Below are 16816 nucleotides of genomic sequence, written 5' to 3' on the forward strand. Positions count from 1 at the left end.
TCCCGCGCGGCCGGCTGGGCGCAGGTGCGGAGCGCTGGCCTTATAAGGCAGAGGCGCGCGCCCGTCGAGCCCCTGGGGGGCGGGGCCTCTCCGGGAGACCAATGAGCGCTCGCGGCGGGCCGGGGCCTGCGGGGAGCAGCCAATGAGCCCCGTAGGGTGGGTGGTCGGGGTCGGAGCGATCTGGGGGCGGGGAGAGGGCGGAGCGGAGCGCGGGCTACCAATCAGCCCTCGGGCCGGCGGGCGGGGGCGGGGCCTGTCCCGGAGCGGGCGGGGCGGCCCGCGGACGCGGGGGCGGGCCGGGCCGGGCCGGGGCGTGCCGGGGCGGAGCCTGCGGGCCGGGCGCGCCGGGCGGGCCGAGGCGCGGGCGCTCCGCGGGGCACCGGGTCGCGCGCGGCCAGTGGCGGAGGCGCCGCCGAGCTCTCACTGCAGCTGGAAGGTAAGCGGCCGCAGGCCGGGCCGGGCGCGCGGCGGGCACCCCGCGGGGCGCGTCTCCGGCCGCCGCTGCCACCTGCGCGCCCGGCCCAGCCCGCCCGAACCTGCCCGAGCGCCAGCCCCGCCGGCGCGCCTGCCCGGGTCGGGCCGAGGGGTGCTGCGCCGCCCCCAGCCGCGGCCGGGCCTGGGAATCTCCGTCCGGCAGCCGCGGCCGCGTCCGGGGGGCTCGTCGCGGCGCTGTCACTGCGGCCAGGGACCTCACACCTACCGGGGCGAATCCAGAAGCTTCCGCGGGTGTCGGGGTTTCTCGTGCATGGCAGAGCGAGATAACGGGGTCAGCGCCAACATCTTCTTTCCACACACCTCCGGCGGGCGCAGCGCCGCCTCTCGCCGACGATCCTTCGCCTGCGTCTCGGTTATGTAAATGGACCTGCGGGGCGGCGGGAGGGGCCAGGCTGTTCCAAGGCGCGCGCCCCGCGCCCGGGACCCGCGCCCGGTCCCGCGCCTCGAGCGCCGCGCCGCGAGCCCCGCGCCTCGCACCCCGCGCCGGGACCCCGGACCCGCGCTCAGCGCCCCGCGCCCCACACCCCGCGCCCAACGCCCCACGCCGAGCGCCTGGCCCTGCACCCCGCGCCCCGCGCCCGGCCCCGCGCCCCGCATCCTGCACCCGGCCCTGCGCCCCGCGCCCCTGCCCCTCTTCCCTCGCCCCGCACCCGGTCCCGCGCCCCGCGCCCAGCGCCGGGCCCCGCGTCCAGCACCCCGAGCCCCACGTTCTGCTCTTGACCCTGCACCCCGTGCCCCGCGCCCCGCGCCCCGCATCCTGCACCCGACCCTGCGCCCCGCGCCCCTGCCCCTCTTCCCTCGCCCCGCACCCGGCCCCGCGCCCCGCGCCCCTGCCCCTCTTCCCTCGCCCCGCACCCGGTCCCGCGTCCCGCACCCCGCGCCCCACGTTCTGCGCTTGGCCCTGCACCCCGTGCCCCGCGCCCCGCGCCCGGCCCCGCGCCCCGCATCCTGCACCCGACCCTGCGCCCCGCGCCCCTGCCCCTCTCCCCTCGCCCCGCACCCGGCCCCGCGCCCCGTGCCCAGCGCCAGGCCCCGCGTCCCGCACCCCACGCCCCACGTCCCGCGCCTGGCCCTGCACCCCACGCCACGCACCCTGCACCCGGCCCTGCGCCCCGCGCCTCTGCCCCTCTCCCCGCGCCCCGCATCCCGCGCCCGCGTCCATGCCTCTGGCCCTGCATCCAGCGCCTTCACCCACGCGGCCCACTCCCGCACCGCCCGCAGAGTCCCGGCCCTGCATCCTGCCCCGCGCTCCGCGCTTCGCGCCCGGCCCCACACTTTGTGTCTTGTGCCCGGCCCCGCACCTCCGCCCGGTCCCGCGCCCCGCGCCTTCGCGCCGTTGCCAGGCTCCCTGCTGCCTACCCCCGCACCGCGAGCACAGCCCGGGCTTGTGCCCAGTGCGCCCAGTGCTCCCAGTTCTCCGTGCCCGAGCCACAGGCGACTCTGCCCGCTGCAGTGCCGCCGCCTGCGCGGTGCACCCCTCCACCACATTCATTCCTGAGACTTGCTGTCTGGGGTCTGGGCGGCGGGGTAAGGATGTGGCGCTCGCCGCCCCTCTCCTGCCTCCCAGGACGCCCTCCCCATGGCCGAGGTCTGCCTGCGACAGGCAGGACCGGGGACTGGGGAGCTGACCAGATCTGGTGGCCAGGAGATGGGCAGGGAGGAGAGGCGAGGGACAAGAGGGTTGCTGACCCCCGTCGGCCTCACTCGGGGCCACACACCTGCCCTCACTGGAAGGTGCGTCTGCGAGGTGCCCCATTGGCAGCTTCCTCTCCATCGTGAGTGGCCAGATGCCGGCGGTCAACAGGGAATGCCTCTGGAGTCTGTAGCAGAACGCGTGTGCCCAGCAGAGCCTGGACGGTGGGGTGGGGACTCAGCAGGGACCCGGAGCCGCAGCAGGCTCCCTTCCAGCTGCACGGCTGACCATGAGAAGCTTCTGGAGCTACAACCCTGGTGTGCAAGGCCCCCTGCGCATCAGGGACTTTAGAAGGGCAGGTCCTGGGAGCAATGTCCCAGTACAGGAGTGTCCTCTGCAACCAGGCTGTGTCTGTCTGTGTGGGGCCCTGACTCCCTCCCCTCGGGTGCCTGCTTGTTCCCTTTGGTTTGGGGTTGGTCTGGCTTGGGAGTCCTCACCCACAGTGCTCAGGGCTGGCTCTTGGCTACACAATCAGGGATCCTTCTGTCCCTCCCCCTCCCAACCCTGCAGTGACACTGAGTCCTGAGCCTGTGGAGGCTGGTCTGTCTCTCGCCGTTCCTCAGACTGAAACTGGCTTTCCTGCCTCATTTAGCGATCCTGAGACCAGAGCAGGAGGCATGGCCCAGCCCACCTCTCCTGCCAACCACGGCCCTGAGGGGAACAGAGCTGGGGGCTCCCTTCTCCTGGCCCCGGCCCCAGGCCTGTTCTGAGACCCCCCTCCCCACGGTCTCCTCTCTGACACCAGCCGCAGTGGGTCACTCCTGCTGGCCGGAGCTCTGCCCTCTCAGCCTCCTCTCAGCCAGGACCTCAAGGTTTCATTGGCATTAAATTAAAACGGAAGGTGGGGCCAGGGAGGTAGAACGCCAGCAAGGCACTTGCTCGCATGCTGCAGGCTCGCTTGAACCCCAGCACCCCACAGGCTCTCTGAGCACCACCAGCCAAGGCCCAGACACAAAACAGAAAAAGAAAACTGTGAATGAATCTGTGCACAAGAGTTTGTGGGAATGTTTTTAATGAGGCAGAAGTTTTTAAATGTTGGTACACTTAGGAGCAGTTGGTTTTAGTGCGAGGTTCTGCTGTGTTTGGCGACTTTCATTTCTTCTAACTATTTTTGTGTTGGTGCTTCTCTATCTCTTTGTTAAATTTTGTTGCTGTTGTTCCTTTGAATATAGATTTGTTTTCTTTTTTATTTACTTTTTTGGGTCACACCCGGCGATGCACAGGGGCTACTCCTGGCTCTGTACTCAGGAATTACTCCTGGCGGTGCTCAGGGGACCATATGGGATGCTGGGAATTGAACCCGGGTCGGCTGCGCGCAAGGCAAATGCCCTACCCGCTGTGCTGTTGCTCCAGCCCCTAGATTTGTTTTCTAATTTCTTAAATTTTTACTTCTATTTTTGTTATTTCTGTTATCTCTTTAATTTTCTGAATTTTGTTTTCTACTTCTTAATGGTTGCTTAGAGTTTCGCGTGTGTGTACCATGTATACCTGCCAAATGCACACAGGTACACGTGTATATATGTGCTTGTCACTCTCTGGTGACTATAGTCATATATGTGTGCAGTTGTGTGGGTCAGTACATGCATACAATATATACACATATATGCTCACATAACTACATTCATGTCACACAGATGCATGTGTACACACTTCGGTAAAATGCATATAATACCATGTGTGTACCTACATAGGTACATGCATATGACACTGAACTCAAGCGTGTATAACACTACCTACAAACATATCTGCACACGGGGACTGGAGTGATAGCACAGTGGGTAGAGTGTTTGCCTTGCACACAGTCAACCCGTGTTCGATTCCCAGCATCCCATATGGTACCCTGAGCACCGCCAGGAGTAATTCTTGAGTGCATGAGCCAGGAGTAATCCCTGAGCATCGCCCAGTGTGACCTAAAAAGCAAAACAAACATCTACACACAATGCAGTTCCCTCCATCCATGGCCACAGTGTGCATGGTACAGCACCGATGAACACATGGCTGCCTGCGTGCACATAGCTCAGAAGTCATATGTACACACACAGCACTACATGAAGATACACATGTGCTCACCAGACATGTGCAGGTACATATGCACACTTCGTGTGTTTCTGCCTGTGTCACACTATACACTTTTTCAGGCACGTATATCAGCATGTGTGCATATGTGTCATGCTCATATCTTTAGGTGCACACAAAGGTGCATGTGGACTTCATGCATATACTCATGATATACTCATGTCCACATGTGTACAGCCCATGTGCACATGCTGTCTACATGAACATACATACAAACAACATGCATGCTAGTTCATGCATGTATATGCTCCGAACACATGTGCCCTGCACTGTGTTGACATGTGCAGTCACATGTATTTGCTGGGTTGTGCGTAGCCACCATTCTGTACACGTGTGTATTTATATGTGTGGAAAAAGTACTTCCACATGCACTGTCAGTACTTTCCCACGTTTATACACAGGATAGAGGTACATGCATGGCACATATGGTGTACACACAGATGCTTGTGCATGCACTGCACATATACATGTGCTTTCCATATTTGAACACATCTATGTCTGTGTGGGCATGTGTTTCCACACTCTCCAGTTCTTTGCACATGTCACACATGGCACACATTGGATTGTACACAGCACACGGCATCTGGTACACACGGCACACAGTGCCCAGGTTATATACATCACACACCGCATGTGGCACACAGCACACAGCACACACAGCACCTGGGTGTACATGTCACACACTCTGCACAACACACCATGCATTCAGGGCCTGTGCCGGGGCTCTCTCTGGGGGTGCTTGGAAGACTCTGAGAACTTGGTCCTGGCTGCAGGTCATCACTGGCCCCCGAGGAAGTGGTGAGGAGGTGAGGCTGTGCTTGGCACGGCCCCGTATCAGGCTCCTGGCCGGGTTTTGTGCTCCCCGGCTGCTGGCATCCCGCCCTCCGCCTGACTTTACCCACCAAAAGAGGGTCCGAGGTGTGAGGGCAGCTGCAGGGCCCTCCAGGCGGCCACTGCCCCTCCCTCCCGAACCCCATTCTGCCTCATAGTCTGGGCCCCCACCATCGAGTGACCGGGGCCTCTCCTGAGTGCTGAGCAGATGAGCGAGGGTGGAACCGGACATCATGGTGGCAACTGCCCCCCTCTGGGTGGCCCTGGCCTCCTAGACACCCTGTGGTGCCCTCCAGCCTCAGCTGCTGTCCTGTGGCCGCTGTTCCCCCCTCCCTACTGTCTTATCTTGGGCCTAAATATCATTTCTGGTGAGGCCTATGAGGTCACTTTGGCCCACGTGGGCACTTCAGGTGACCTCAGAGCCAGGACTCCAGGCCCCCGCCTCTGGAGGCCATGTAGGCAGAGCATGCAGGATGGTGATGGGTAGGCCCTGGGATGGCTGGAAGATGGGAGCCGATGGCCACCTGGAGGGGGGGCACACCCTGCACCCAGGGAGGGACAGTAAGTCAATGGCTGGCCTGTGCAGAGGACACCTGTCCGTCCACGGGCACACGGGTGGGCTCGCAGGTACACAGGTCGGCCCGTAGGCACACCTGCGTGGTGGGCCCTCCGCTAGCTGTCCCACTGCATCACATGCCGTCTGTGTCCTGGAGCTGCGGCTGTGTGCTCGGTGGCCTGTTCCCGTTTGAGATTTCCTTCAGACCTCAGCTCTGAGGGGGATGGCCTGGGCCTACAGACCCCTCATCCTGCCCCCGCATGGTGCGGCCTCCAGGGTTTGAGGAGTGCTGTGAGGTCGGCGCTGCCCACAGCTCTGAAGGCCCCCTGCCCTGCGTACTCCCTGCCGCAGGAAATGCCCTTGGCACCGCAGCTCAGCACTGCTGCTTTATCAGCGCTGTCTTTGCCCGGCCACTCTCCAGCCCAGCTCATCGGGGCCTGCCCACTCTCCTGCCCTCCTTCCTGGGCCCCAGCGGCTGAGGTGCCAGGCACTGCAGCCCACACTGCCCCATGCACTGCACCCGGCACACCCCTGGGAGCGCCCCACACACCTGGGAGTGCCCGCACACCTTGGGAGTGGCCGCCATACCTGGGAGCACCCAACACACCTGGGAGCACCCAACACACCTGGGAGCACCCAACACACCTGGGAGCACCTGGCACACCTGGGAGTGCCTGCACACCCCTGGGAGCACCTGACACACCTGGGAGTGCCTGCACACCTTGAGAGTGGCCGCCATACCTGGGAGCACCCAACACACCTGGGAGTACCTGACACACCTGGGAGTGCCCACACACCTTGGGAGTGCCCACCATACTTGGGAGCAACTCACACACCTGGGAGCACCTGGCACACCTGGAATCACCTACACACCCCTGGGACACTTGACACACCTGGGAGTGCCTGCACATACCTGGAAGCGCCCACACACACCTGGGAGCACCCGACACACCTGGGAGCACTCAGCACACCCCTGGGAGCACCTGACACACCTGGGAATACCCGGCACACACCTAGGGGTGCTCACATACATCTGGGGATGCCCACAGATTCATACAGATGTATGTGGGCATCCCCAGATGTATGTGAGCACCCCTAGGTGTGAGTACTGCACACAACTCGGGGTGACCGTAAACACCTAAGAGCATCTGCACACACCTGGGGATACTCACACACAACTGGGAGTGCCCCCCCGCACACCCCTGGGAGCACCCACACACACCTGGGAGCACCTCCACAGACAGCTGGGGGTGCCCACATGCAGCTGGAGTGTGAGCTACACCTGGAGCACAGTCACCCCTTCTGGATGCAGTCACACTCTGGGGTCCTGTGGTCTTCAGCACACCTGCCTCTTCGGTGGCATCACCTCACCTTGAATCTGCCACTTCTTGCTGGGTGTCCCTGTGAGGATGAGAGTGACCCTGAGGGTGACCCTTGGGAGGATGGAGCTTTCTGCACCTGATGTCTCCTTACTGCAGTTACCACGGATGCAGCCTCAGGCAGCCTCAGTGGGCAGGGGCAGGCACAGAGCCCGAAGGTGCACCTGAGGCACCTCTGTCTGCAGTCCTCACAGCTGTCACAGCCCTGGCACATCGACCCGCCCCATCCACCTGTCCCTGTGTATACCGGGGGGCTCGACCCCTGCACCCAGTCCCCCTCTCTTTGCTTGTTCCCTGCCTAGGGCCCTGACAGGCTGTGCCCACATCTGGGTGGCTGTGGGGAATGGACACTGCCTGGAGCCCTCGCCTGGGGGGCAGGGTGCATGTGGCTCCTGTGTGAGGAGTGAACGACAGGGGAGGCTGTGTGTCTCCGAGCAAGCTGGGGCTTCCAGAAGCTTCTCAGCTGCTTCTCGGGGCTGCCAAGCCCAGCTCATGGCCTGTTTCAGCTCCTGTTTCCGAGAAATGGGGTCAGTGATAACAGAGGTGCACCTGCCCACCTGGCCACGGTCCCTCAGGTCACACTGTGGGCACAGAGCCGCAGGCACATGCCTCCTCCCTCTGCACCCCCAGAGGTGCTCCAGGCTCGGGGGATCCGCTGCCTCGAGGGGCTGCCCCAGCTTGGAGAGGTGCTGCTGTGGCGCTGCCCTAGAGCTCAGGGGGGCTGTGGGTCTGGATGTGGGCAGGAGGGCTGTGTCGTGAGGTGGTGGGCACTGCAGGTCCTGATACTGTGTCCTCTTGTCTCTGGCATTGCTCCAGAAGGGGGTAGGGAAGTGTGGGAGGAGCCAAGCTGTAGGGGGCACACCTGGTGAAGGTGGACCCAGTGACCACACTGGCCCCCACGGCTTGGCCAGCAGCCTGCCCGCAGCCTCAGGCCACGCAACCCCGTCCCTGCTCCGGGCCCTCATGCCATCGTGTTCCTGTCCTGGGGGGTTGTGGGTGTTGGGCAGGTGAAGTAGGTGACCTCAGCTCCCTCCTGCAGCACCATGGCCGCCAACAGGACCCCCCCTAAGTCCCCTGGGGAGCCCGCCAAGGACAGGGCAGCCAAGAGGCTGTCGCTGGAATCGGAGGGTGCTGGCGAGGGGGCAGCTGCTGCGGAGCTGAGCGCCCTGGAGGAGGCTTTCCGGAAGTTCGCGGTGCACGGAGACACCAGGGCCAGTGGCCGGGAGATGCATGGGAAGAACTGGTCCAAACTGTGCCGCGACTGCCAGGTCATCGACGGCAAGAACGTCACCGTCACCGACGTGGACATCGTCTTCAGCAAGATCAAGTGAGTGCTTCCTGTGTGCTGGCCAGCGCTCGGCTGCCCTGGGCAGCCCCCTCTCAGAACAAAGCCACAGAAAGGGGGCCAGAGCCTCTGTGTTGGGTGGTCTGGGGCCCCACTCAGGGGCGCTCTGGCCCTCGTGCTCCAGCTCAGGGGGTTGGGTGGTCCATGCGGCTGACCTCCGGCGGGGGGGTCTGGGGTGAACTGTGCCTTGGTGGTCTGACTTGGAGCTGGTCCTCAGTCCTGGCCAGTGCACCAGGCTCAGCTCAGCTCCCAAAGGAGTGCTCTAGTGTGAGCAGAGCTTGTGGTGGATGGTTGGTTCAGTGCCATGTGACTCAGGGAGCCCAGGGCGGTGTGTGCCCGAGTGTTCATGTCTGAGTGTGCGTGCCTGAGTGCTCGTGTCTGGGTGCTCATCCTGTGTAGTCATGACTGAGTGCACGTGCCTAGGTATGCTTACGCCAGAGTGCTCATGCCAGAGTGCTCATGTCTGCGTGCTCATGCCTGTGTAGTCAGTCATGCCTGAGTGTGCATGCCTGAGTGCTCGTGCCTGAGTGCTCACGTCCCTGTGTTTGTGTCTGTGTGCATGTGTGTGCTGTTATGTGATCACGTTACATATTTTCTGAGTGAGCCTGTGTATATGCACTGTCCAATAGTGTCACCTTTTGTGCATGCATGCAGCTTACCCTTGTGTTCTTGCATGTGCACACGTGTTCCTGTGTGTATGCTCTGTGCTTGGGCTCCTCCGTGTTTACACATGTTCCAGTGTGTATGCTCCGTGCTTGTGTTCCCGCGTGTGCACATGTGTTTCTTGTGTGTATGCGCCATGCTTGGGCTCCTGTGTGTGCTCCTGTGTTCCTGCGTGTGTGCTCTGTGCTTGGGCTTCTGGCTCTGTTCCTGTGAGTGCATATGCTTTTCCCCGTGTGCTTGACGTATGTCCTGTACATGGGTGCTCACTTGTGCTGAGTGCATGCTCACGTGTGTCGTCTAAATGCTGGGCTGCTTCTCTGTGTGTTGCCTCCTGTCTCACAGTCTCTGACCTGAGCTCCTTCCCCTGAAGTTCAGCTCACAGCACTGGGGGACAGGGTCAGTGTGGGGAAATGGAGTCAGCATGGGGGATGTGGTCAGTATTGGGGGCGGGGCCAGTGTAGGTATGGGGTCAGTGTTGAGGATGGGGTCAGTGTAGGGATGGGGTCAGCGTGGGGGATGTGGTCAGTGTAGGGGTGGGGCCAGTGTGGGGTATGTGGTGTGTAGGCACGGGGTCACCGTGGGCACAGGCCAGCAAGAGGAGCGGGGTCGGTGTGGGGAGGGGTCACTTTGGGGTGGGGTCGCATAAGCCTTGGGTGACTGTAGGGATGGGGTCAGTGCTTAGCTCGCAGGCTCCTCCTGTCCCAGGGCCACGTCCTTGAGAGGGGACTCTCCTGGGGAGACTGGCATTGTGGCAGGGCACCCAGGGACCAGAGCATAGGGGAGGTGGCATGGAGCAGAGAGGGGAGTGGGGTGCCACGTCCGAGGGGCTGCACCCCAAGACCAGGTACATGGAGGAGGGTTCCAGGTCCTGGACAGGCCCTCAGCTGCTAGGGAGGTGCTGGCCTGCTCCCCACACCTGGTGCCCTCTAGGTTCTTCTCTTATGCCTTGGTGGATGGTGTCCGGAGTCCAGGGCAGGCTGGAGCAAAGGGTCCCAAGAGCTGTGCCCTTGGGAAGGTTCCAGAAGGGCTCAGGAGGCAGGGTGGGGCGTCCATGTAGGGTCACCTGCCAACTGACCACTACAGGTGAGCAGAAGACTGGAGCCTCTTAAAATGGTGATGTGGGTGCTGACGTTGACCTTCACTAAGCTATATCCAAGTGTAAGCCACTGGTGGTACATGCAGGCGTCAGCTGACCTCAATTCCTTCTGCAGAGTTGCCATGTTACTGCAGAGTCAAATGAATTCATATGTGTGTAGATATGCCATAGGCACACATGAACAGGCATATACTCAAGCTCACATATGTGCAGATATGCCACAGATACATGAGCAGGCATGTACACATGAGTTCACACATGTGCAGAGAAGCCAGACACGCGTGAGAGGATATGTACACAAGATCACATGTATTCAGACACAGGGTACATGTAAGCATGTGCAAGCACAAAGCTCATGTGTGTATGCATGCATTGAGCTCTAACTTGTACAGAGATGCACACAGGCATATGTGAGTGGGTTTGTACACATGAGCTGACACGTCTGCAGAGATCCGCACAGGCACACGCGAGTGGGCGTGCACACATGAGCTGACACGTCTGCAGAGATCCGCACAGGCACAAGCGAGTGGGCATGCACACACAAGCTGACACAGATGCAGAGATGCGCACAGACACATGTGAGATCTGCATACCTGACCTGATGCATGTGCAGACACTAATGAGATGGCCGGCTCCCACATCATGGGCCCTGGGCAGCTGCAGCTGAGGTGTGTAGGTGCTGGTCTGGGGAGCCGTGCGGAGTCCCTGTGTGCGCAGAGCTGGGCATATGGGTCCAAGTGGCCACAGGACCCAGGGGAGGCAGCGTTGGCAGCCGATAGGCGGCCTGGGCGGGGCACGGTGGCTTCTGTGAGTCGGTTGTCATGGCAGCAGTGTTTGTTGTGCTGTTGCTACAGTAAGTCTCAAACAGGCTTTGCAGCTGCACCAGGAAGAGGCTGAAGGGGCTCCCAGGACCCCTGCAGGCCTGGTCTGCACCGGCTGCCTGGGCAGGGGTTCTTGGGGACCGGTGGGACAGGGTGGGAGATGGGGTCTCCACTCAAGTGTGGTGTGATGGGAACTGCAAGACCCTGGCAGAAGCCAACAAAGACCACCGGGAGTCGGGGGGCTGGTAGGTTATGTCACCTGCCCCCACCCTCTGCAGGGGCTGGATTTTGGGGTCCCAGGTGTTGCCTCGTGTTGGGACTCCAAGCTGGGGTTCAGGCTGTTATTTGTGTCCGCCTTGGCTATGTGGACACAAGGGCTAGCTTGTGAAGCTATGTGAAGCTCAACAGAAGGGCTAGCTGGCAGGACGAGGCCCTGAGCCTTGGCCTGGAGTGGTGTCTGTGCCCCCCCCCCCACCAGGCCTGTCAGACAGGAAGTCAGGAGACCCCAACTACAGTCCCGGAACCCCGCCCCTGACACAAGCCACAGCAGGGGATCGGGCTCCCGGGAACCCACCCTGGCAGCAGGGAGGCCCGTGGCGGGCCGGACTGGTGCAGCCCTGTCATTCCTGGCCAGGCTGAGTCCCGGGGACCCACCCCGGGAGCCAAGCAGAGGGATGCGGCTCGTGGAGGAGATGGCCCGGCCAGGCGCACACTCCTCCCCCCGCATCCCTGCTCTGGGAACCCAGGGCCAGCCTGGCAGGTGCATGGGCAGCCGTGATGGGGGGCGTCCGGCTGCTCTGAATGCGCCTCTGACCCATGGTGACTCAGGCTGGTGGTGCCTGGTGCTGGGCTGCCGTCAGGCCTGGCACCCGCATGCCAAGCCCAGCAGGCCATGAATAGGGGACAGACGTGCCTTTGACGGCCCAGGACGGGGCCAGAGGGCAGGCGCTGTGTCCCTGCAGAGAGCAGGAGTGGGGCCGAGCCCATAGGTGCTACGTGCTGAGTTGGATGATGGACGTGGCCCCCTCTATCATGGCCCAAGCTGGCCACCCATCACTGGGCCTTCCCCAGGCCCTGGGTTCCAGCACGTAGCGTGGGGGAGGCTACAAGTAGTGGCTGGTCCAGTTCCTTTGGACAGTGCTGGAAGCCCCACGTGGGGCTCAAGCAGCTGAGACCCCTCTAGGAGCAGATGGTTCCTAGCCCAGGGTCCAGCAGAGCCCCCCACCCTGTCTCATGGGGGTGGATGGTAGCGGGGGCTCACACAGGACCTTGTGGCTCCTGGTGGGATGAGCCTCTCTGAGCTTTCCCAAGGTTCACAAGCTGGGCCGTCGCCCATGGCAACTGCCTGTTGGGTGTAAACAGGGCCCGGGGCAGGTGGGGGAGGGGCCGCCTGCCACCAGTGACCTCCAGCTCCAGGCTGCCGTGGGGGTGGGGTGCCCCGCCTCTGCCTAGCATTGCCCCCGCCCCTTCCACAGGGGCAAAGGCTGCCGAACCATCACCTTTGAGCAGTTCAAGGAGGCGCTGGAGGAGCTCTCCAAGAAGAGATTCAAAGACAAGAGCGGCGAGGATGCCGTGCGCGAGGTGCACAGGCTGGTGGAGGGCAAGTCCCCCATCATCTCGGGCGTGACGGTGAGTGCGGGGCTGCCCGGGCAGGGCGCAGGGCGGCGGGGGCTGGGCTGACCCCCTGACCGCCTGTCCCCTGCAGAAAGCTGTCTCCTCACCCACCGTGTCAAGGCTCACAGACACCTCCAGGTTCACCGGGTCCCACAAGGAACGCTTCGACCCGTCGGGCAGGGGCAAGGGCAAGGCGGGCCGTGTGGACCTGGTGGACGATTCGGGCTATGTGCCGGGCTACAAGCACGCGGGCACCTACGACCAGAAGGTGCAGGGGGGCAAGTAGCCACGGGGCCCTCAGGCCGGGTCCTGCCCTCACACTTCTACATTCCTGCACTCACCTGGGCTGACTCGGACCTCAGGGACCTCAGGGACAGGGCAGGGGGCTGGAAGGGGTCCGGGCCTCTCCCCACCCTGGAGCCCCACCACACTTCTCTCCGACCCCAGGTGTGCCCCCAGCCCCCCTCACCTCTCTAACATGCCCACTGCCTCCCAGTCCGGAAGTGGCGGGGGCGGGGCTCCGGCCCCACCCCAGCCCGCCTGGCTCACGTTGAGATGGGGACCACAGGCAGGGGACAGCGCCCGAGCTCAGAGTCACTGTTGTATTAACACACTAACAAGGCATCAGTGCACCAGGGCAGCCCCAAGCCCAGCACAGCATCTGCCCCGTGTGGGCAAGGGGCAGCGAGCACAGGGACTCACACACGCTCCCACGTACACACACGTACTCACACACACGGGCTCACAATGCTCCTCAGCTCATACATATGGCTCATAGACACAGACACACACATGACACGCACAGACCCACACTCATGAGCACACGTGGACATGCATAGACCCACACCCATGAACACACACTCATGGACACGCACAGACCCATGCCCATGAACACACACGTGGACATGCACAGACCCACACCCATGAGCACACACATTGACATACATAGACCCACACCATGAACACACACGGACACGCACAAACCCATGCCCATGAACACACACGTGGACACGCACAGACCCACACCCATGAGCACACACGTCGGCATACATAGACCCACACCATGAACACACACGGACACGCACAAACCCATGCCTGTGAAGAACACACGGACACACACAGACCCACACCCATGAACACACTCACGGACACACACACAGACCCACTCCCATGAACACACACAAGTACACGCACAGACCCATGCCTGTGAACACACATTCATGGATACGCAATGACCCAAGCCTGCCAACACACTCATGGACACACATAGACCCATGCCTGTAAATACACACATGGACACACACAGACCCACTTCCATGAACACACACAGACATGCACAGAACTCACACCCACGAACACACTTATGGACATGCACAGACTCACACCCACGAACACACACATGAGCATGCACAGATCCACACCCATGAACACACACACTCATGGACATGCACTGACCCATGCCCCCGAACACACACACAGATGGACAAGCACAGACCCATGCCCATGAACAAAGATACGTGCACAGCGTTCACGTGCACATGTTTATGCACACACCTACTCTTGTGTGCATCTGTTCACACATGTTCATGGCCCCACTGGGCCTATCTGTTGAGAAAGGGAGGCTGCAGCCACGCAGGAGAGTGACCAGCAGAGTGAGGTCAGAAGGCATGAGGAAAGGGTGTGAAGGAGAGCCAGCCTGTGGATTTTCTAAGCGGAAGCCAGAAACAATGTGTGCATGTCCCCAGGATGTGCCTCTGCTGTCCCTGCAGGGCCCCTGCCCGGGCTTCCTGGAGGGGGCGTCCCAGCACAAACGGGGAGACCCCGAGAGAGCATGCCCTGCCTCGGGGGCCTCACCCAGCAGCCCACCGGCCATCAGTGCTGGCACCAGCCTTGCTGAGCCCTAGAGATGGACATGATCAGGACTCACTGCTCTCTCCGGACAAAGCTGCCTGTCCAGGTGCTCTCAGTGGGAATGGAGACCCGAGCGCCGACCCTCCCTGGGTTGACTGCTGGCACATGCCAGAAGCCAGGCTGTGGGCCTCACCCTGACCCCATCCCTGCCTACCCCCAGGTCCCCGTGGGTCAGGCTGCCCTCGTCCATCCCCAACACCTGGCTCTGCCCCTCACAGTCAGTGGGTAACTGGATGCCATGGTGGCCTCACTGCCCTGCACAGAGCATGTGCTTGTCCCCCCCCCACCCCCGGCTGCCTTGGCCCAGGGCACACCACAGCATGCTGTGCCCACTCGCTTTTGCCTACCTGGACCACACCCTAGTCATCTACTGTAACCCAGCAAACTGCACAGCCAGCCCCGAGGCCTAGCACCGAGGTGGGTGGGGGCATTGGGCCCACGCCTGCTTCTTTCTACTCACTGCCAAAGGACGAGAACTGACTTCACCGCAGGCTGGAGCAGGGCTGGGTTACAGTTCCAGCCTGTGGGAGGTCAGGGACGGCCTGTGGACATTCCCGGATGGTGGCCACAGCTCGGGCGAGCCTCACACCCTCACGGACTCATGCAGGCTCTGCGCTGGCTGGGGCCTCCCCTGCCGGCCAGTGTGTCCAGGGAGCACACCCCAGTGACTGCCGCTGACAGCCTTGAGTGGAGGCTCATGGGCGCGCCCCAACCCAGAAGGTGCTGTGCACACTTTTAACCCTGAACGTCAAAGCAAGATGAACGCAAAGGAGACCTGCACAGCTTAGGGGCCACTAGGCGCTCAGGGCCCGCTGTCAAGTGTTGTGGAAGGGACTGACGCTGCAGATTGGGTGTTTTCCAACTGTGGGGCAGTGGGTGCAGCAGGGACCCCTACTGGGCTCAGAGCGTGCCTGATGGACCCGCTATCCTGCCCACAGCCTGGGCCAGTTCCCACCACCCTCACTGTTGTTGGGCCTGGTGCCGCCCTTAGTGATCAGTTCCCATCTGTATCTGCCACTGCCATGTCTCTTGGTCACTGTGTCACTGTGCCATGATAATAAAGGTGTCATCTGTGCTCTCCGTGGTGTCCGGCAGCGCCTGGAGGGATCTGGGGATGGGACCGAACCCCCCAAACAGGAGTGCTGCAGCCAGTAATACCTACCTGGAGCCAGCCAACGCCAAGGGCACGGAGGCAGCTCAGCAGGACCCAGCTTGCTCTTGCACAAGGTCCTGGTCCATCCCCTGCGGGGAAGAGCTGAGAGGCTGGTTTCTGTGGTTCTCCCAGCAGGGGCAGCTCACTAACCCCAGGGGGCAGGGGGCACCACACAGGGCAGTTCCCAGTCAGGAACTGAGCTGCCTCTAGGAACTTGAGCAGTGAGGCCCAGAACTCAGTGGGGTCCAGGTGTCAACTCACACAAACCTGCTGCAGTAACACAGACGTGCCACTCTGTGGCGTGAGAAATGTCCCAGAGTGGAGAGAGCAGAGTGACCAGTGTGGGTGGGAAGAGACACAGGTCAGGAACCAGCTCATGTCTGTAGCACGGACATGGCACGGAGAAGCTCGGGCCACGCACACAGCAGCTTCACCACAGGAACCCTGAGTTGGCACAGATGAGCACAGTGTAAGACTGGAGAGTAAACAGAAGCTTCTGGCCATGAAGCCAAGGCAGGGAGATGGCCCAGAGTGGCCTCTAGACCCTGCCCAGGGCACTGGGCCAGAACCAAGAGCAGCCTCTCTCATCAGTCACCTGCATCTCTCATGTGGACTGTTCCCTGGGTCTCTGCTACTGAAATGCCATGGGAAGACCGAGCATCTGAAAACGGTACCATAAACAAGCAGATTTGAGTGGTGTGGTAGTAAGTGTAGGCCTCATGCTGAGCTTCCCCATTTTAGCAGCAGCAAAGCAAAGGCCAGTGAGCACCAACTTAGGCAGTGCCCTTTCGGGAGACGGGGCCTCAGTGGGGGCACTGTGCTGGGTACATGAGCCCCGTCTCTCTCATGGGGGCTTGATCCTACACTGTATGCAGGGACAGGAGCATGAGGGCCAGCCACAGCCCTGCAGGGCCAAGCAGATGTTCAAGTCAACATCCCCCCAAATAGTGCAAGGGCTGAAAAGCACTCAAGAGTCCCTCTAAGGGGCTGGAGCGATAGTACAGTGGGTAGGGTGTTTGCCTTGCACGCAGCCGACCCGGGTTTGATTCTCAGCATCCTATATGGTCCCCCGAGCACCACCAGGAGCAATTCCTTAGTACAGAGCCAGGAGTAACCCCTATGCATCGCTGGGTGTGACCCAAAAAGGAAAAAAAAAGTCCCACTAATGTCCAGGAAAGAGACC

The 16816-nt window shown here is 61.7% G+C and overlaps 1 protein-coding gene across 1 annotated transcript; it reads left to right on the forward strand.

The window, feature by feature from the left end:
* The first annotated feature begins 321 nt into the window (after nt 1-321).
* Nucleotides 322-15555, forward strand: TPPP (tubulin polymerization promoting protein). The gene is made up of 4 exons (XM_056135077.1): nt 322-436; nt 8070-8357; nt 12431-12584; nt 12661-15555. Exons 2-4 carry the CDS (start codon nt 8074-8076, stop codon nt 12853-12855), a joined length of 633 nt encoding a protein of 210 aa, XP_055991052.1. The 5' UTR covers nt 322-436; nt 8070-8073; the 3' UTR covers nt 12856-15555.
* Nucleotides 15556-16816: the final 1261 nt, after the last annotated feature.

Source organism: Sorex fumeus, unplaced genomic scaffold, assembly GCF_029834395.1.
Source record: "Sorex fumeus unplaced genomic scaffold, SorFum_2.1 ptg000110l, whole genome shotgun sequence".
NCBI classification, from domain to species: domain Eukaryota; kingdom Metazoa; phylum Chordata; class Mammalia; order Eulipotyphla; family Soricidae; genus Sorex; species Sorex fumeus.